This window comes from Geotrypetes seraphini, chromosome 7 (assembly GCF_902459505.1).
Source record: "Geotrypetes seraphini chromosome 7, aGeoSer1.1, whole genome shotgun sequence".
Lineage (NCBI taxonomy): Eukaryota > Metazoa > Chordata > Amphibia > Gymnophiona > Dermophiidae > Geotrypetes > Geotrypetes seraphini.
The window spans coordinates 38414639-38436102 of NC_047090.1; the positions used below are offsets into that span (position 1 = coordinate 38414639).

Sequence of the window (21464 nt, forward strand, 5' to 3'; positions counted from 1 at the left end):
AGAATGTCACTGAAATTTTCTTTATCATGGGTTAAGGGTTTTTTTTGGTTTTTTTTTTTGCAATTCTCACAGATGCGCTTTACATTTCCTCTCGAGGAGGAGGTAATCTAATCTAATCTTCCATTTATGCGTCGCGCATACCTATGCAGGCTCAAGGTGACTTACAGAGAGAAGAATGTAGAAACAAGAGCAGAGCAGGGGAAGGGAGGGAGGGGAAGAGGAGGAGGGAAGGGAAAGTGACTAACTAGCAGGAAGGGTTAACTGCAATGTGTCAGGTCATTCCCTTTCCCCACCCATAACCCTCCCTCTTCCCATCCCCAATGCGATATGCAGCTAGTGTAGGATTTTTAATGTTTGCTGTTTTCAGTGTACAGTAAGGGTTACCAGGAGCCTGCAATAACTACACCTCCCTCCATATTCACTGTGATAAGGGATTAACAGACCCGCAAATACAGAAAAGCCGCAAATAAGTTTTTCATATGCTATTCGCTGTTTTCTGTTAAAAACCATTGTGAATATGGTAAAGCCGCGAATAACATGGTGGGAGACTTGGCCTGTTCCTGAAGGAGAGGCAAAACACGGTGAAGAAAGTGCTGGGAATCAGCAATTTTCTCTGTAAATGCTTGGACTCAGCGATTTCTCTATGCAAGCTGACATAATTGGGAAGGGGGGGGAGAGAAGCCAGCAAGCTAAAAACTGCAAATAATCAAAACCGCGATTGCTGAAACCGCGAAAACGGAGGGAGAAGTGTAATGCCTGCAAAATCCTGCACTCCTTACCACACTTTAGTAAACTGGCCTCTATGTCTTCACATGCTGCCTTTTGGAGAAAATGTGATGATGAGCATTTGAGATATAAAGACTTACGGCCGTGCAAAGTCCGTATAGAAATCCAGTATGATGAGGGACCATATCCCGCATTGGTGCTTGCAGAAATCCGAAATCTGTACCATCTGAATTTTTTCAGACCGTCCATTGTCTTCTCCATGAACTGATCATCGTTATATAAATAATCCTCTAGGTTGCCTTCAACGCATCCTTTGGATTCCCAGTCACTGCAGTTGGTAGACTGTAACTGTGTTGAAATTTTGTAGTTCTTTAAATAGCCAGGAACACGACTGGGTCTTATCCATGTCAAAGTTACACTTGTAGGTTGGATAGAAGAAAAAGTAATATTGCTAGGAGTGCTGGGGACTAGAAAACAAGAAAAAAAGGTGTGTTTTTTTGGTATTAAATAGCATGACATGTGTTTATTTATTTATAAAATTTCTAGACCGCCTGAAACTAAGGGCTCCTTTTATCAAGCCGTGCTAGCGGGGTTAGCGAGCGTGACTTTTAATTATGTGCTAAACCCCACGCTGGCCAAAAAACTACCGCCTTCTCAAGGCAGACGTTAGTGGCTAGCGCGGCCGGCGGTTTAACGTGCACTTTTACGCGCGTTACACTGCTAGCGCGGCTTGATAAAAGGAGCCCTAAGTGGTTAACAATTAAAAAACATTCATAATAATTCATGAACAATACATTTACAAAATGCATTCAAATTACATTGCAATTACATGGTAATTTTATCCTTCTAAAATAATATCAAGAGCCCAATGAAGTAGCCATCCCATTAAATAAAGTGCAATAACCACAGCTTAAAATTCTTATTAAATATTTCTCACAAATAGTTAAAAAAAAAAAAAAAGCCTCCACAAACAGTTGTGTCTTCAGCATCTTTCTAAATTGTAAATGGTCAGAACAGGTCCTCAGGATACCAGGGAGGGAGTTCCAAAATTTTACCCCTGCTACAGACAACATTGCTGCTCTGGATTTAGCATACCGTACAGTTTTTTCCATCATGGAAGTTAATCTCATAGTACCTTCAGACCCCTCTATCCCCAACTCTGTTCAACATTTATCTTGTGTAGTTGGGAAATCTGTTACATAGTTTAAAGCTAAACTTTTATATTTACGCAAACGACATTACCATAGTCATCCCATTAACTTGTTTGTCATTTGAATTTATAAATCACTTGGCAAGCATTTTAAAGCAGATTGAGCTCTGGATGACGGCGTTCAAACTGAAATTAAATATGGATAAAACTAAATTCTTTTTAGCATCGCCCAATGATAAGATTAAAGAAACTTCGATTCTAATGAGTGGGTTAGAATATAAAATTGAACAATCTATAAAAATACTGGGAATAACTCTGGATAAACATCTCACTTTGGAAAAACACACTGACTTACTGTTTATGAAATGTATTTCGGTACTTTTGAAACTCTGCACCATTGAGAAGTTTTTTGACGAAGTTTCTTTTCGTCTGTTGGTGGAGTCTTCTATTTTGAGTATTCTGGACTACTGTAATATAATATATTTAGGGGCTTATAAGAAAATACTCAAAAAATTGAGAGTGATTCAGAATACGGCTGTTTGCCTCATTTTTGGATTAAAAAATGGAAGCAAATTACTCCTTTCTATCAAAAACTTCACTAGTTGCCAGTTGTGTGTTTAAGTTTTCATGCATTTCTTATAAAGCAGTTTTCGGTATGTTACCAGATTATCTTGCTCCTCACTTCTCTATGAGTCATTCGAATATGAGAACACGTAGGCTACACCTTCTATAAAATCTTGTCATTATAAGAAGTTCCATGACAGAACCTTCTCATTTCAAGCCGCCAAATTGAATACGCGGCTTGGAAAAATTATACTAGAGGCTACTTCTTATTTTGATTTTAGAAAATTGTTAAAAACACATCTGTTTGCTAGGTTGGTATCTTAATATGTCTTCTTTTAAATTATTTATGTTTAATTGCTGCATTTCATTTTACTCACCATAACTTTTATGTTATTTTTATTCACACTGCAGGTACTAATTTTTATGTTGTGAACCGCTTTGAACTTCTGGTATAGCGGTATATAAAAATAAAATTATTATTTCCTATTATAACTGTATACAATCAAGACCAAAGATCGCAGTTGAAGAAACAGTTGAAGAAGGAGCATCTCTTTGGTTAATTCTTACATTGCTCCAATAGAAGGTGTCACTGATTTTGCCCATTTCATTTGGCATACTCGTATATAGGGTATGGTATGCAATGGAAGGTGGAGGAGAATGTATGTTCTGTGTTTGTTGGTTCACTATTCTGCACGTTACATTTGTCATGAGCAAGCAACATTCTTTTCAACTGAAAGCATGCCAGCTGCTTTCGAAGCATATTGCACAGAGCAAAGCAAGCCGATGAACAGTTTGAGGGGCGTTTTAGAGAGGACTTCTAAGTCTGACTTTGGACATCTCCGCAAGTATGTTCAAAAGTTGGGTTGGGAAAACAACCATTTTCGAAACCGCAAAAAATAGCCTCGTCTAGACATTCTGGCCCTTAGGATGTCTATTTTTTGGCGCATTTTCAAATATCAAAACATCCAAATGCAAAACAAGCCCAATTGTATGTGGGAGGGGCCAGCATTTTACTGGACTGGCCACACAGACATTTCAACAGAGGGGATGCTGTTGTGAACTTCACATAAAGGGTGCCAGGTTCATATTTCACATAATATATATGGTGAACCCTCAAAAACTCCCCAAAACCAATTATACCCACTTGTCTACCACTCCAATAACCCTAATGGCTGCAGGTGTCACCTATTTGGCAGTATACAACCTATTGACCACAACCACAGACTACAAAACCTTCAAAAAAGAAATAAAAACCCTTCTATTCATAAAACACATAAAACTGAACTAACTCCTGCATCACCTGCAACTACTACATATGAACTTCTAAAATCATGACAACTCAGATATACTCCTTAACAACTCAAAGAAATGTACAAACTACTCCCTAAATACTTCTAATCTCCGGACAAACCATTTTTAATCCACCTTGAACCGCAAGGTAATGGCGGAATAGAAATCCCTAATGTAATGTAATGTAAGTATAGTAAGATTGGGTTGATTTTTGGTGGCCTCACACTTTCCACCATAAATGTAATGGGTAGGGTGGGATATGGGTCTGGATCCCCCCTCTCTAAGGTTCACTACACCGCCCACCAGGCTACTCCAGATACCTACTTGCTGCTCTGCTAGGATTTCCCACGATATCTACATCTGTCATAGATGCTGGTATGTATTGTTTCTTTCACATCTTTGGGGGGGTGGGAAGAGGTTAGTGACCACTGGGGGAGTGTGGGAGAGTAATGCCTTTGTGCATCCAGTGGTCATCTTATCAGTTTGGGTTCCTTTTGGCCCTTATACACTTTTAAAACAGGTCTAACTCCAAACATCTAAATCAGGGGTGCCCAATATGTCGATCGTGATCGACCGGTAGATTGCAAAGGCAAAGCGAGTTGATCGCAGAGCCCATCCCAGGCTCTGTGATAGACTCGCGTTGCCTTTACAATCTACCGGGCCGATCAGCCTTCCTCTCTCTGACGTCAATTCTGCCATCGGAGAAGAAGTTCCGGGCTAGCCAATCGCTACTTGGCTGGCCTGGAACTTCCTCTCCCATGGCAGAATTAACGTCGGGGAGAGAAATACTGGTCATCTCGATGCTTCTGCAGGGAGAACTTGGGGTGGCGGTGGCTTGGGGGCCTGTTCCCTGATGGCGGCAGCAGTGGCTTGGGCGAGGGCAGGGAGAAAGAAAGAAAGGAGGCAGGCAGGGAGACAGAAGGAAAGAAGGGAAACAAAGAAAGAAAGGGGGCATGAAGAGAGAAAAAAAGAAAGGGAGGCAGGGAGAAAGAAAGGGCAGGGAGAGAGAAAGAAAAAGTTGGGGAAGGGAATGAGGTCTGGAGGAGAGGAAGCATACAGGCTGAAAGAAGGGATGAAATATTTGATGCACAGTCAGAAGAAGAAAGTGCAACCAGAGACTCATGAAATCACCAGACAACAAAGGTAGGAAAAATGATTTTATTTTCAATTTAGTGATCAAAATGTGTCCATTTTGAGAATTTATATCTGCTATCTATATTTTGCACTATGGCTCCCTTTTACTAAACCGCAATAGCGGTTTTCAGCACAGGGAACCTATGAGCGTCAAAAGCAGCACGGGGCATTCAGACAACAAAGGTAAGTTAAACCACACTGAAACAGGAGCAGAAATTCAGCGGTACTTAACCAGAGAGTTCAATTGAATATTCGCTTTGACCTGCGTGGAATGCTCTGATTAGTACCAGGGGAGTCTGGGATGGGCTCGGAGTGGAGCTAGGAATTACCTGAGTTCCACCAACATTCAATGATGATACTCAGGCAGTTATCCAGCTATCTTAGGACAGAAAAAAGTTAACAAAGTAGCTGACTGGGTAGCATGGCTGAATATTTGCGGTACCAGGATAGCAAAGGGTCATCCCTAATAAACCTGCCACTGTAATTAGGACCAAAGTCTTAAATTTGATCCTAAAAGACAAAAGGCCTGTGATAATATGGTCACACAACTTTTAGCCTGTTAAAATCCTAGCAGCTGTATTCTGTAACTACTGCGGGCTAAATGATTTCTTCTTTTGTAATCCCAAGTAAAGCACACTTCAATAATCAAGGCAGCTAACGGCAAAAGCATGCACATCAGTTGCCAAGCTATTCTGTGAAAAGTAAGGCTGAAGGCTACAAATATGCTGTAACTGGGCAAAAGAAGATTTAACGAAACCATTCATCTGAGATCGCATTGACAACTCCATGTCCAATCGCGGCTTCTCCATCTGCAGAACGAAGTCCTAATCCCCCGTGCAAGGCTTTCACATGTCTTACAGGTCTTGGGAAAGATGCAGAGCAGACGGTGTGACTGCAGTATTTATGACTGGATAGAGCTGTAACCACTGCATGTTTGTTCTGGCTATACTTAATCTTGGCTACTTGGCTAAAAGCCCTATTGCTTAGATCACTTCTCCTCCTAACGGTAGAATTTTCCTGCCAATACGAGAAATTCCTGCATCAGTTCTAGAAACAGAAAAAAAACAAGGCAGATAAAGACCATATGGCCGATCCAGTCTGCCTATCCATATCATCCCTCCCTCTGCCTTCACGATCCTATGTACCTGTTCCTAACTTTCTTGAAATCAGATCGTTTTCATCTCCACTGCCACTACCAGGAGGCCATTCCGTGAATTAAACAAACAAAAAATTGACTCTTTGAGCCCACAGAAGAGTAAAAGTCCGAAACAAAAGAGACTGTGGAGTCCGATGTGGCTGATATAGTCTTTATTAGAACAAAAAGATAATCCTCAATTTTAAAAGCACGAAGAAATACATCCACAATTTTGATTGATGAAGAGAACCCAGCATGGTCCGTGTTTCGACCAAAATGGTCTTCCTCAGGGGTCCTATGGATATGATGCATGATTAAAGAACGTGTTAGATAAATGTGAATTTGTCACCCTTTCCGTGAAGAAGTATTTCCTCAGATTACTTTTGAGTTTCTCTCATGTAACCTTCATCCTATGTTCCCCTCATTCCAGAACTTCCTTTCAAGTGAAATTCGTACCATGGAGGAATTTAAACTGCTGAATACACACTGCCTTGGGTGAAACATAAAGGCATTAATAAATCTCAATAAATAAATAAATGTTTCTGTCATCTCTGTCTTCTCCTGCTTTTCTCCCAAAGTATACATAATGAGATCCTTAATTTTGTACTCATACACTTTATGACAAAGACCACTGGCCAGTTTAGTAGCCAACCTCTGGACTTATTCCATCTAGTTTATATCTTTTTGAAGGTGTTGTCTCCAGAATTATACAGAGCACTTTAAAAAAGGTCTCACGAGAATGTTTGATGGGGACTTCAGTACTGGGCAGAGCTCTGAGTTTCTGGTCCAGAAATATCTAAGATAAAGGACAATTTAAATTAAATCATTAATTTATAGAGAGTGTATGGTTGGGCAGACTGGATGGACCATTCGGGTCCTTATCTGTCGTCATTTATTATGTTGCTATGTTATACAGAGGCACTAACACCTCCTTTTCCTGCTGATCATTCTTCTCCCTATGTACCCAAGCATCCTTCTGGCTTTTGCTGTTCCCTTTTCTACCTGTTTGGCCACCTTAAGATCATCACATATGCTCACACTCAAGTTCCAGCATTAAAGTTCTTAACCCCCTAAACTGTACCAGACCGTAAATCATAAATACAGTGCATATGCAAAATAGGCAAAATGGAAATAAATCTCAAGACTGGAATTTTACCAAAATAATCAGAACAAAACAAAAAGTTATTTGTTATTTCCAAATTCAAACTCATTGTCAGGTATTCAGAGATAAAAGTTTCAAATAACCAACAGTGACCCTTGATGAGTCTTCTTTGATGAACCATAGGTTGGACTAGCCCATAAGAACATAAGCCGTGCCTCTGCTGGGTCAGACCAGAGGTCCATCATGCCCAGCAGTCCGCTCACACGGCAGCCCATCAGGTCTAGGACCTGTATAGTCATCCTCTATCTATACCCTTCTATCCCCTTTTCCTTCAGGAAATCATCCAATACCGTACTCTGTCCTATCACACCCTCTGGAAGCAAATTCCAAGTGTCCACCACCCTTTGGGTGAAGAAGAACTTCCTAGCACTGGTTCTGTATCTGTCCCCTCTTAATTTTTCCAAATGCCCTCTCGTTCTTGTAGTTTTCGAAAGTTTGAAGAATCTGTCCCTCTCCACTTTCTCTATGCCCTTCATGATCTTGTAAGTCTCTATCATGTCCCCTCTAAATCTCCACTTTTCCAGGGAAAAGAGCTCCAGTTTCTCTAATCTTTCAACATATGAAAGGTTTTCCACACCTTTTATCAATTATGTCGCTCTTGAGAGCCGGAGCCAGATCAGGTTTTCAGGATAACCACAATGAATATGTATGAGATGGATTTGCATGCACTGCTTCCTTGAGATGCAAATCTATCTCATGCATATTTATTGTGGCTATCCTGAAAACCTGACCTGGCTCCGGCTCTCGAGGACTGGAATTCCCTCCCCCTGGACTAGCCCATTGTAAGACAAATTCACTGTACAGATTCAAACAGGATTACAATGACTTTAGCATCAGAATGACCACAGAGTCAGCATCTTTCCTTCTGCAGATGGTATGAATTTGAACACGTCACTTCATGCTTCCTATGCTAATCACATAGCTTTTCATTTTCCGAACATAACTAAGCAATGATGAAGTGCTCAACATTCACAGCTTAAAAATGCTTGCCATAACTCGCAAATCTTTAGTATTCCCTATCAAGAACAGTCATTCCATCCATACCCATGAACATTGGTTAATACATATTGGGTAGATATTTTAAAACTCAACGATCTTTGAGCAGAAATAGCACTGATAAATTATTATCATAATTTAATTATAATAAATTATAATCATAATTTATTATAAATTATTATCATAAATTATCATAAATTATTATCATAAATTATAAATTTATTATAAATTATTATCATAATTTATTATAATAAATTTCTATTATGTCCATATAGAAAATTATGGGCCCTCTCTAACACTACTAAGTAGAAAACTAACCATAACATTGAGGTCTACATGATTTTGTCCACTAAATATCGTTGCAAGATCTTTATTAATGAAAGGAAGACCAACACAGTCATTGGGTAGAATTGATCATTTTGTAAAGCTAACACATTTGCCCATTCTCTAACAAGCTGCTACCAAACTAGCATTTAGGGTCATATTCTATAAACCGTGCCTAGCAGTTGTCAATAAACTAGCGTCTATCAGCACCTAACTCAACTCAGATGTCATAATCCCCCCCCCCTTTTTTTTCACAAAACCATAGCACAGTTTTTAGCATCGGTTGTGGCAGTAACGGCTCCAACGCTCATAGACCTAAAAACCACACTATGGTTTTGTAAAAAAAAAAAAAAAAAAGGGGGGGGGGAGGATGTTACGTGCTGGTATATTAGGCCAAGATCTTTTTTGGCCAAATTTACTTGTGTCTAAGGCAATTTATACCCATATTCTTCCCCAACCACACGTACTTTTCAGGTAGGTATGAATAGGTACTGGTAGGTACCTTGGGGTAGATGCCTACATGGTGCCCACTGAGTTAGGTACCTAACTGAAAATTAAATTGTTAAAAAATTTTTTAATTGATTTTTAATTAACAGCACCAATTGAACTAATTAATTAATTAAAAAATAAAGTTAGGTGCTTAGATCCGCTATGCGTGCCAATCTAGGTGCCTAACGATAGACGTCTTTTATAGAATCAGGGCCTTAATGCCTTCACTGCATGCAAATTTATCTTATACATATTCATTGCGGATACTCCGATTGTATGGGGGTCTCCTAGGACAGGTTTGGGAATCTCTGTTCTGTGCAATCGTTTGGGACTTCATGGAAGGCTAGAACATTTTTAGAAATTCATTGGCCTTAGAAAAATATCAAATCCCACCAAGTGTAGCTTCCATATATAATATCATGAAAAACTGTTTATAACCAGTGATACAAAGGTCCTGGGCCCTATTTTCACAGTCAAACAACAGAACCACTTACAAAATAAATAAGAACAACGCAACATAGACTCATGGGGATCCTTTTACTAAGCTGTGATAGCGTTTTTAGCGCACGTAGGATTTTAGTGCGTACTAAACCTGTGTTACGTGGCTAGAACTGGCTGGTGTTAAGGTCTAATATGTGTGACAATTCAGCACACCCTAAAACTGCTATCACAGCTTAGTAAAAGGAGCCCATAGACTCTCCTACATCCTCCACTCATTTCGTTCACATAAATGCATTGTCCTATAACGAAATCTTCATGAGTTTTTAAAAGTATCACAGTAATACTTACTGGGTTTTTTTCACATAAAATACATTGACAAATAACTGTTTCTTCAAAAGTTTCATAAAAGTATCCTTAGGATTACATAATCCTAACTGACCTGTCAATGAGCTCCAAAATTTCACCCCTACTATTGAAAACAGAATTCCTGGTATGTATCACATTTCTCTCTTTCATCAATAACAATCTCATATCGTGTGTAGATCTTAATTCCCTTCTTGGACAAAACAACTCCAACAAACCTTGAAAACATACAGTGGTTGTATGATATAAAACCTGATGTAAAATTGAGAGCACTTTATATTGGACTCTTTGTTGTACAGGACGCCAATGTAACTGCTTCAGAATTGGCGTAATATGGGCCATCCGTGAAGCGCCCACAATATTTTTTTCACTCAGCACAATGGCACTCTAGTGGTCATCTCATGTCACTACTGCTAGAGGTCATATTTCCATAAAAGGACACATGACCCCTAGTGGTAAATGAGTGAGATTACTGCTAAGGGCACCATTTTGCAGCCAGTGTTCGACTGGGCATTAAGACACTCCCCCCCCCCCCCATACCACCAATATTGTAAAAGTAGTCCTTTGAGGGGGGTCAAGAGCTATCTGGAAAGTGGAGGGTAGGCGAAGGGGGAATGGAGGGTTTGGACCTTTTAAGGGGGGAAAGTAGGGGGTATGCAAGGGGCTTCAGCCAGAGGGCCTTGCATGGCCTTTGGAGGGGCTGTAAGCTGGGCTCCTCTCTGCTGGCCTGGGAGCATCGGGATGCAGCTTTGAGGCCAGATGTAGAGAATGACACAGGGACAAATTTGTCTCCGTCCCCACAGTAATTAAATTTCCCTGTCCCCGTGAATATTGTCGCTTTCCCTGTCCCATTCCTGTAAGCTTTGCCTTAACCGCACAAGCCTTGAACACTTATGATTTTAAAGTGTTTGAGGCTTGTGCAGATGAGGTCGGAGCTTAGGGATTGGTGGCATGAGGCATTATGACATCACAATCTGAACTCTAGAATGTTGCTATTTATGATTTTAAATTGTTTAAAGCTTGTGCAGATGAGGACAGAGCTTAGGCATTGGTGGAATGAGGCATTATGACATCACTATCTGAGCTCTAGGATGTTGCTACTTATGGTTTTAAAGTGTTTGAGGCTTGTGCAGATGAGGACGGAGCTTAGGCATTGGTGGAATGAGCCATTATGACACCACAATCTGAGCTCTAGAATGGTGCTACATAGGATTTTAAAGTGTTTGAGGCTAGTATAGATGAGGACGGAGCTTGCAGTAATGGGGCAGGAGCAGGGGCAGGGACAGGAAAAGAACTTGACGGGAAAATGAGTTCCTGCGGGGATGGGGGAAAATTTGTCCCAGTGTCATTCTCTAGCCAGATGCTTATGGGTCATTTGAATAACACTGCTTGCAAGAAGATTCACAAGCAATGCTATTCTAAAACAAGATTCAGTAACCTGTGGAACTGAGATACTGCAGACTGCTGAATCCCATGGGAAATTAAGGTGCAGTAAAAGACTGACTTTTACCACACTTTGATAACTTCCCCCTTAAATGGCTACTACTGTTGAATATATGGATATAGAATAGCGCTACCAAGGGCAATTTATCCAACAGCAGTAGCTGCTCGATATCAGGCCCGGCTTGGCAACTAGCAGCTTTCAAAATATGCTTTTCCAGCGTGACGGGAACATTAAATAAGGCAGCCAGCACTGATCTCCACTAAAATTTCAACCGCATGTTTAGTTGAACTCAGCACTAGCTAAGTTTATGGAAGAAAAAAAAAAACAAACCCTAGAAATAATCTTAGCAAGGAATGTTAAGACCAGACACTAGGCAGTGAGACAGTGAAGCAAATTTGATTTTACTTTATGTCAAAAATAAATGCATTTTCAATGACTCAGTGCTGGCAGAGTAACTGTGACTAATGTTAGGCCACCATTAATAAGAAGGTTGACAACAGCTATAAAACCGTTTCCATTCCAAACTGTGAATCTCCGGTTTGCAGTAACAAAAACTCAGCACAAAGCAATTCTGTGAATACTCTGCGAAGGCATTTTTCTAAATTTAAATAAAAAATCGTTTATTAAGAATGTTGCTTGTTTACAGCTATCAGACCTTATTCAATAAATATTTTATTCTATTGCCACAGCTGAGGATAAGTCGTTTCTGAATAACGCCCTTGGCGGCCTTTGAGTCCCCTTCTAAATGTCTTCCCTGGATGTTTAACCCCAGCTCGAACTATTCAACTGCTTGTAAAGAGGAAACAAGACGTAGGCCATGGATGCAAAAACTGGACCACTGGAACACAGTTGAAGTACGGCTACGTAGATTTTATTTGATGACCAATCGGGTACAAGTGGATTGATTTTTCACTCTGTCAAAAATTACAAAGACTAGAGGACACTTGATGAAATTGCAGGGAAATACTTTTAAAACCAATAGGAGGAAATATTTTTTCACTCAGAAAATAGTTAAGCTCTGGAACGCGTTGCCAGAGGTTGTGGGTAAGGGCGGATAGCGTAGCTGGTTTTAAGAAAGGTTTGGACAAATTCCTGGAAGAAAAGTCCATAGTCTGTTATTAAGACATGGGGGAAGCCTCTGCATACCCTGGATCGGTAGCATGGAATGTTGCTATTCTTTGGGGTTCTAGAATCTTATTACTATCTGGGATTCCGAAATCTTGATATCCTTTGAGATTCTGTATAGAATATTGCCACTCCTTGGGTTTTGGCCAGGTACTAGGGACTTGGATTGGCCATGGTGAGAACGGACTACCTGGCTTGATGGACCCTTGGTGTGACCCAGTAAGGCTATTCTTATGTTCTTTGCCTGTGTCAGGGGTCACAGTGTGAGGGACACAGTACTAATGTGTGTGTCACCTGTGTCAAATCAATGGCTAGTAACCCAAGACTCACAGAAGCAGCACTATCTGAAGACTGCAAATACAAAAAGTAATAAGTTTCATATTCAATTTTCTATTCATACTGTGGTCCATGGACTTCTGGAGGTCCAAGAGGCCATTATATGGTTTTGCAGGACATATAGAAGAGAAAAAAATAATAATTTCTTACTGCTGTAATCCAAGCTACTGTAGATGGCAGTAGCAGAAGAAAGAAAGGGCAAATATTCTTCTAAGAATAAACAGGAAGTAGAGAAATAAACTTCCATCTAAATAAAGTTGTTACAATTCACAAACTTTCGGCAAGGCCTGTCGCTGTAGCAGCATTAATAGCTGGGGGAACTGGAAGAAGCAGAAGTGGTGGGGGGTGGAAATATGGGTCTCCATGCAGACCAAAAGCAATAGCAACCACAAGTCGAAAAGGTCACAGGGTGAGGCCAAGATATATATAGAAGAATTAGACAAGGTACAAAGAAGGGCAACAAATTTGATAAAGGGGATGGGACGACTTCCCTGTGAGGAAAGGCTAAAGAGGCTGGGGCTTTAGCTTAGAGAAGAGATGGAGGTGGGGAAATATGACAGTTGGCTATAAGATACTGACTGGAGTGGAACAGGGACATGTGGATAATTTATTTATATTTTCCAAAAATACATGGACTAGGGGGCAATGCAATGAAGCTACTAAGTAGCAAATTTAAAACAAAGTCCATAAGTCATTATTAAGATGGACTTAGGAAAATCCATTGCTTATACTTGGCATATGCAGCAAAAATTGTTTTACTCTTTTGGGATCTTGCTAGGTACTTATGACCTGGATTGGCCACTATTGGAAACAGGATACTGGGCTTGATGGACCTTTGGTCTGTCCAAGTACCTCAATTCTTATGTTCTTATGTAAGCCAAGTATAGGACAATCAACCCATTGTGACATCACTGATGAGGTTGGCACTTAGGCATTGGTGGAATGAGGCATTATGACATCACAGTCTGAGATATGAAATGTTGCCTCTCTTTGGGTTTCTGCCACATACTTGTAACCTGGATTGGCCACTGTTGGACTGTCTCAGTATTGCAATGTTTATTATGTTCATATAGTTGGGATAGTCACTTATCCCAAACAAAGTATTTCAGTCCCGATATGTCTCACTTAATTAAAATGCACTGCATACTCTCTAGCACTGTGTTCAAATAAGTCAATGCAAAAGACCACACCTGTAAGGCATTTGCATATTTTGGTGCATGCAGTGCGTGGCAAAATGCGTAAAGGCTGCCTGCTTGATTTCACAAAAGTGGGCTTAGATTTTCAGCAACAATACTTACAAGTGGACATTTCTGCCATAAAGAATAACTTGAGTCATCACTGCTTTGGGCAATTCCGCTATACATTTAACAAAGGACTAGCCACACTTAGAATTTCAGAAAATGAATAGGACAAAATGTTACCTTCCTCCTGGTGAGTAGTGGCAGTGCAGGTCTGCTCCTCTCCTTTGCCAGCCGATGTTATAGCTCTTAACACGAGATGGTAGGTTGTGTTCGCTAGCAGCTCTCGAATAGTGTAAACATGTTCATTTGATGCCACGACTGTCTCCGTTTTTTGAAGCATTATGAGGTAATGTGTAATCAATCCATTAGGCTTAGCTGGCGGATCCCACTGAAGCAAAACTGACTGCCAGCTGGTTGCGACGCAGTGAACATTCTGGACAATATCTGGAACTTAAAAGACACATATGCACCAAGGGTTTAGTATTCCTCACAAAATAAATATTGTATTATAATGCTGCAAGAAATGTTGGGCTTGATTCTGCTAAATTCTTAGGCCTTGTAAAATTCATTAATTCCTAGAAAGCTTAATTAAGGAGTCCAAACAAGTTTAGCGCAATGCCTCATTAGCATTTGTATTCTTTGACACTATATATAGAACTGCCAATCACATTCTGCTTATTTTTATCAAAACTCATAGGAAATCACAAAATTATTTCCTTATACGTAAAAGGAGCGACACATCCCATTAAACGTAAGAAATTATTGCTTTATTTTAAGCATCTTAAGTTCAATGGAACTCACTTAAGTTCAATGGAATCACAGAAATTGAGAAGAGAACGGGTTCAAGATTGTCCCCCTCTTCTTCGAAACTGCGCTAGCGTTTTTTTAATGCAGAGAACCATGCTGAATGACCCACGCTGCTCCCGATGCTCATTGAGCATCGGGAGCAGTGCAGGCTATTCAACACGGCAGTTTCGTAGAAGAGAGGGGTGTACTCTCCAGCTTAAGGGTCTAAGGGGTGGGGTTGCTATTTTATTATCTCAATCTCTATCTTACGTTATTGAATCTCATTATCACGATGAAGATGGGAAATGGTCTTGGTCACACTTGCTATTTAATGTTTAAGGCCCTAATGGTGATAATTCACTATTTTATGTTGACTTGCTTCTAGTGTTATCTCAACAAAAATAAAACTTTGTGAGCATAAGAACATAAGAATTGCTGCTGCTGGGTCAGACCAGTGGTCCATTGTGCCCAGCAGTCCGCTCAAGTGGCGGCCCCTAGATCAAAGACCAATGCCCTGAGACTAGCCCTACCTGCGTACGTTCCGGTTCAGCAGGAACTTGTCCAACTTTGTCTTGAATCCCTGGAGGGTGTTTTCCCCTATAACAGACTCCGGCAGAGCGTTCCAGTTTTCTACCAAGTTTCAAGTTTATTAATTTTTAATATACTGACCATCAACTGGTATCTAGCCGGTTTACAATAAAATGATAAAATAAGAATAGGAGAAATGCTTATAAATAGTAATACTTATAAGAAAGAAGGGATGTGTACATAGAGGACATTTAACAGTAACAAACATGATGGTGAGGTTAGAAAAGAGGGGAGGGGAGTAAGAGTACATTATTAGTGGTGAAAAAAAAAAGGGTAGAAGGGAAAAGGAAAGAAAAAGGGGGAAAACATTAGGGATGGGATCGCTTCTTAAAAGCGGTTGGCTAACTTGATGATGAAGGGTTCAAGAGCAATGAAATGCATCTTGAAATAGGAATGTTTTTAGTTTTGTCTTGAATTTATCGATTAGTTTTTCATGACGAAGTTGGGATGGTAGAGCGTTCCATAGGGTTGGAGTGACTCTCAGGGTGAAGAAGAACTTCCTTACGTTCATACGGAATCTATCCCCTTTCAACTTTAGAGAGTGCCTTCTCGTTCTTCCTACCTTGAAGAGGGTAAACAACCTGTCCTTATCTACTAAGTCTATTCCCTTCAATACCTTGAATGTTTCGAGATACTGAAGGGAATAGACTTAGGGCTCCTTTTATGAAGACGCGTTAGGGCCTTAACGCGCGGAATAGCGCGCGCTAAAATGCCACATGCACTAGCCGCTACCGCCTCCTCTTGAGCGGTGTGTGCACTAAAAACGCTAGCGTACCTTCGTAAAAGGAGCCCTTAGAAGATAAGGACAGGTTGTTCACCCTCTCCAAGGTAGGGAGAACAAGAGGGCACTCTCTAAAATCATGGGGGGAGATTTTAATATGGTCTCTGATGCCCTTTCAGATAGAACATTGTCTGCTCCTTATAGGTCCCAGAAGGCTCACTTGACCTGGATGCACATCCATCTACCATTGACTACATCTTTCATTTGCCACAGAACTCGCAGCAGCTAAGGCAGCGACTGACTGACTGGGTTAGCAGTGGCACAGGAGCGTGGAAAGCTCGCTCCTGCCCGCTGCACCTCTGAACCACCAGGGATCGGCAGAGGAGGTACGACGGACAGGGCGGGGGGGGGGGCAGAGTGCAGAGCCTGGGAGGGAAGGAGGGAGGGAGGGAAAGGGGCTGGATGTAGAGCCTGAAAGGGGAGGAAGGGGAGGGGGCTGGGTGCAGAGCCTGACAGGGGTTGGAGAGAAGGGAGCTGGATGCAGTGCCTGGCAGGCTGGGTGCAGAGCCTGAGAGGGGATGGAGGGAAGGGGACTGGGTACAGAGCCTGACAGGGGAGGGAGAGGACACTGGGTGCAGATCCTGTCAGGGCAGGGCACTTGAATATTAAGCCATCCGACTTATATTCGAGTCAACCATTTTTCCTCCTTTTGAGGGGAAAATGGGAGTGTCGCCTTCGTATTGACTTATATTCAAATATATACAGTACTTGTTTGTATACAAATATGATATGGGAATAGCTTTCCTGTATCCTTTGCTGAATATCTTCTCTAGGAAGTATAAACTATTTAATTGTTTAGTATTTATGATATTTAATAAAGAGCTCATGATGATATTTTATGTGCTAATCTCATACATGTAATTGAATGTCAATAGCATCAGTGATATGTTCTTTATTGTTTTGCTTTTGCTATAAAAGTTAATAAAATGGCTGAACTGAAAAAAAGAAAGCTTAACTTTGAGGGGTACAGATAGGAGTAGAGGTAAGGTTATAGGGAAAGGATTAGAGGTAAATTATGGAATTAGTCAGAGACCACTGTTCAGGCAGTGGGCCTGATGGGCCGCCGCGGGAGCGGACCGCTGGGCGAGATGGACCTCTGGTCTACCTCAGCGGAGGCAACTTCTTATGTTCTTATGGTTTAATCTGAGACATAGTCAGTATTTCTGAATCTAATCATGCTCATTCAGAAGGCATGAATAAAGTATATCTCCTGGAGATTTTGAAAGCTATTCCACAAGTACCTAAGAAAAAACCATGTGTCAACAGCCAAGAAGAACTGCTGCTATATCATTTGTCAATTTGACCCCTAGTGATAGTTCCATCAGCCTACAACTAGGGGTCACTGGTGCCATTTTGAAACTCAGAGTTGAGAGAAACAAGCCTGACTGGGGTGACTCCTCCCTCATCACCCCTAGACCACCAGTGGCTACAGAAGGTAGACATGAGGGCCTTTCAGGGATGAGGCCAAAAGGATGGAGGCAGGACTTTAGCACTTGGCCTTTCTCTTTGAGAGTAAGATCAGGGGGGGATTGGAGGTATCTTGGAGTTCCTTGTTGAGAGAGGGGAAGACCCTTAAACCTTGTTGACAGTGCCAGCCCCTTTTAGAGAGGCCAAATAGTCCTGTGGCCAGAATAACACAGATTACAAGGTTGATCACAAATTGTGATACTCGTTTACCATAGGAATCACGCCTGAGGTACCTTGTTACCACTGGTTAATAATTCTCATAGTAAACTAAGATGTTGTAATATGCCATAAAACCCCCCTTAAATGTGTAAACTATTGGGTCCACGTTTTCGTTATGAAAAAGGAATGAGTTTTATCTGGAGCTTAAATCAGGGTTTCCCCAATGTGTTTTTATAATCATCAACCATTGTGAATGACCAAATTGAGACTGGCATAGTGGCCCCTCCAAAATTATTTCTGTTATTTAGAGATTTTTCAATACACTGCTTCACTGAAAAAAAAAAAAAATTCATGCCAATTTACATAAAAACATTAAAATACAATAGAAAATTAAATTTAAAAATATAAAAATATATAAAAGAACAACAAATAACAAGTTTACCATTCTAAAACCTCTAATCACTTGAACACAACTGCTACATGGCTGCCTATCTATATCCATAGGTACTCAATTGGTTCCCTCATTATCCGCCTCTTTTACTAAGGCGTGCTAGCTGATTTAGCACACGCTGAATGCTAGCGCATCCATAGAATATAATGGATGCATTGGCATTTAACGTACGCTAAAACGGCTAGTGCGCCTAAGTAAAAGGACCCCTATAAGATTCCTTAAATTGAATTCCTTAGGAACTGGTAGTGAGATTAATATAAATATATGTGGTGTTTGATAACCATGATGCAACGTGATACTCTTCCCTTCGAAAGAAGGACTTAAACTTCATCATCCCATTACTTTGGTTGGAACGACCCTTCAAGCAGTTACTTCCATAAAGATATTAGGGGTCATTTTTGATCATGTATTATCCTTCCATGAGCATATTAGCAGCATAATTAAATCCACGTTTTTTTAGATTACGACAAATCCGCTCAGTCTCAAAATGGCTTGAACCCAAATCTCTTAACATATTAATCCACTCGTTGGTCATTTCTAGAATTGACTACTGTAACGCTTTGTTCACAGGAATCCCCCCCCTCAAAGAAATTAGGTGCCTGCAATTTATTCAAAAAGCCTTTATCAGACTCATATGGAAAGCAAAGAAATTTGACCATGGGGTCCTTTTATCAAGCCGCGCTAGCGGGGTTAGCGCGTCGGACATTTCATCACACCCTAACCCCTGCGGCTGGCTAAAAAACTAACGCCTGCTCAATTCAGGCATTAGCGGCTAGCGCGGCAGGCGGTTTAATGCGCAGTATTACACGTGTTAAACCCCTACCGTAGCTTGATAAAAGGACCCCCATGTTTCACCACTTCTCAAAAAATCTCATTGGCTTCCGGTGGCACATCAAATAACCTACAAGATGTGTCTACTAACCCTTAAATTGATACTTTATAAATCTCCCTCCTTTATTGACAGAGTCTTAATACCCTATGCCCACACGATCACTTAGATCTAATGATCAACATTTGCTGGTTGTTCCCTCTCTTAAATCCATTAACACACGGAGACAATATATTTTTTCAGTTTGTCGCTCCACAATTGTGGAATTCCCTTCCAATACACATAAGGGATGAACATCTCATTGATAGATTTAAAAGCAAGTTAAAATGCTTTCTTTTTAAAGATGCTTTTGACTGCTAGCTTTTTATAATTAGGTCACACCTTTTAACTCCATCCTTTGATCTTATTTAAATTATTTTTTATCCCTCCCTATTGCCATATCTGTTACCCGTCTCATTTACTATCATACATTGTATTTCTTCCCCCACTTCCCTTTTGGTCCTGTTTATGTTAAGTGCTGTGTCTATGTATTTGTTGATGTATTATTTTAAATGTTTTAGACTTGTTCATCGCTTTGTATTACGATTAAGCCATTCATCAAATTTTAAATAAACTTGAAACTTGAGGCAAAAATTGTATTTATTCATAAAAATGCTATAAATTCCTATCATTCCCTCTGTTTTTTTTTTCTTTAAATTAAATTTGGTTCTTCTACAATTCAAATGTTAGATGTACTTTATTTTCTTTTAGAATTTCTTTCCTTTTCTTCTTGTCATTTCATGCTCTTGCTTTCAATATATGCTCTAGTAACCCTCCCCCCCAAAAAAAAAAAAACAAAAAACAACAAAACCCAACAACAGAAAAAAGAAGTAATAATCCTTTTTCAGGTAGCTGATAAAAAAAAACCCTTCTGGCTAACCTGATTCCTTGGTGGTAAAGCGGACCATATTACTGAAATGGTTTCCATTTCCAATCTTCGTAAAAGCTGAAACACTGGCAAAGTAAGTCTCGAATGGCTTTAATCCATCAAGGAAACCTTCCGTCTGGAAACCTGATATATTCTGTTAAAGAGAGAAAAAAAAGGTTAACCAACTGTGTTTGATAACAGTTGAAATCAATGCACAAGAAAATGGTTCTTCCAAAATATCTTCTCCCACTCAAGACAATTATCGGTTTAAAAGCCGAGTCTTTAATTGCTTCTACGTGACAGCTATGCGATGGAAACTCTAATACTGTAATTTGGAACATTTATATTAGAGAACAGTAGGAGTTTAATTATGTTCTCTATAAGATCTTCCTTTGACTCATTTAATGCACGTACTGATATTAACTATGCCCAAGATGCACTATAGCCTACTAAATACATGATTTTGTATTTTCAAGCAATGCTACATGAAACGTTTCTGGTGGCTGTAATCACGATCCTTTACTGATCAGAAAATAACTGAAATATGAAATATATATGAAAGAATGAATGCTGAAATTTTAGGATATAGCAGTGCATTTGAAAGAGTGTGGAACCCATTGGTATCATTTATTGAGTCACAATAGATGTCATGTACCTTTTCTTCTTATTTGTCCTCCTTACACATCCAGGGTGGGAGGGAGGGAGATGAGAAAACATTATAATGATAATTATTATTCATTATATCTATTTTATTGAAATTATACATGTGGTTTTATTTTCATTAGTTAAAGGGAGGAGGGGGGTGAAAATACTCTTTGTTGAAATATTTGTATATTTAAAGTGCTTTTGTTTGATTCGTTTATGTTTAAATTCACTGTATTGCACTGTTAATAATTGAAAACTAATAAAAATTTACAAAAAAAAGAAAAGAAAATAACTGGTTTGTTGTCTTTAGAGATATGTGTCCATAAAGATCTCTGTTTTGCAAGCTACTTCAAGCCAGCGCCATGGACTAAATTCAGGGCTCCTTTTACAAAGCAGCGCTGCCGATTAGCGGTGATTAGTGGCTCGCTGAAAGCGAAGAAGTCCATTCAATTGGGCAGTAACAATCAATTATTGACACTAATTGGACAGTTAAATTTAGGCATACATATTACTAGGTGCTATTCTCTATTGATGTGTGTCTAACCCTCCCCTCCCCCCTTTTACAAAACCGTAGCATGGTTTTTAGCACCGATCATAGTGGTAACAGCTCCGACGCTCCTAGGAATTCTATGAGTATTGGAGCTGCTATCACTATGGCCGGCACTAAAAACTGTGCTACTGTTTTGTAAAGGGGGAGGGGGGGTAAATGTTTAGTTCACAAGTGAAAAGGGGATGTGGCCATGGGAGGGGCGTGGGCGGGTGAAGGACATTAACTAAAGATGCACGGAGTATAGATCATAACAGCGCCTATATTTGGTGCCATTTACGGACTCTTGCTCATAGTGTTTCAATGTACAGTATAGAAATGTACCTCATGCAAAGTCCTTGTAGATGTCCAGAAAGTTCAATAGATTGTGGGGGTCTTCGGAAT

At 40.1% G+C, this 21464-nt stretch overlaps 1 protein-coding gene across 7 annotated transcripts in view; it reads right to left on the reverse strand.

Annotated features, from left to right (window-relative positions):
• PTPRQ (protein tyrosine phosphatase receptor type Q) overlaps window positions 1–21464 on the reverse strand; it is a 294193-nt gene that overhangs the window by 101896 nt on the left and 170833 nt on the right. For all 7 annotated transcript variants that reach the window (XM_033952701.1, XM_033952702.1, XM_033952703.1 and 4 more), the window contains 3 exons: window positions 19901–20042; window positions 14101–14370; window positions 867–1193 (listed from right to left, as the gene is read on the reverse strand). In XM_033952701.1, coding sequence (XP_033808592.1) covers window positions 867–1193; window positions 14101–14370; window positions 19901–20042 — 739 coding nt within the window. The remainder of the gene's footprint in view (window positions 1–866; window positions 1194–14100; window positions 14371–19900; window positions 20043–21464) is intronic.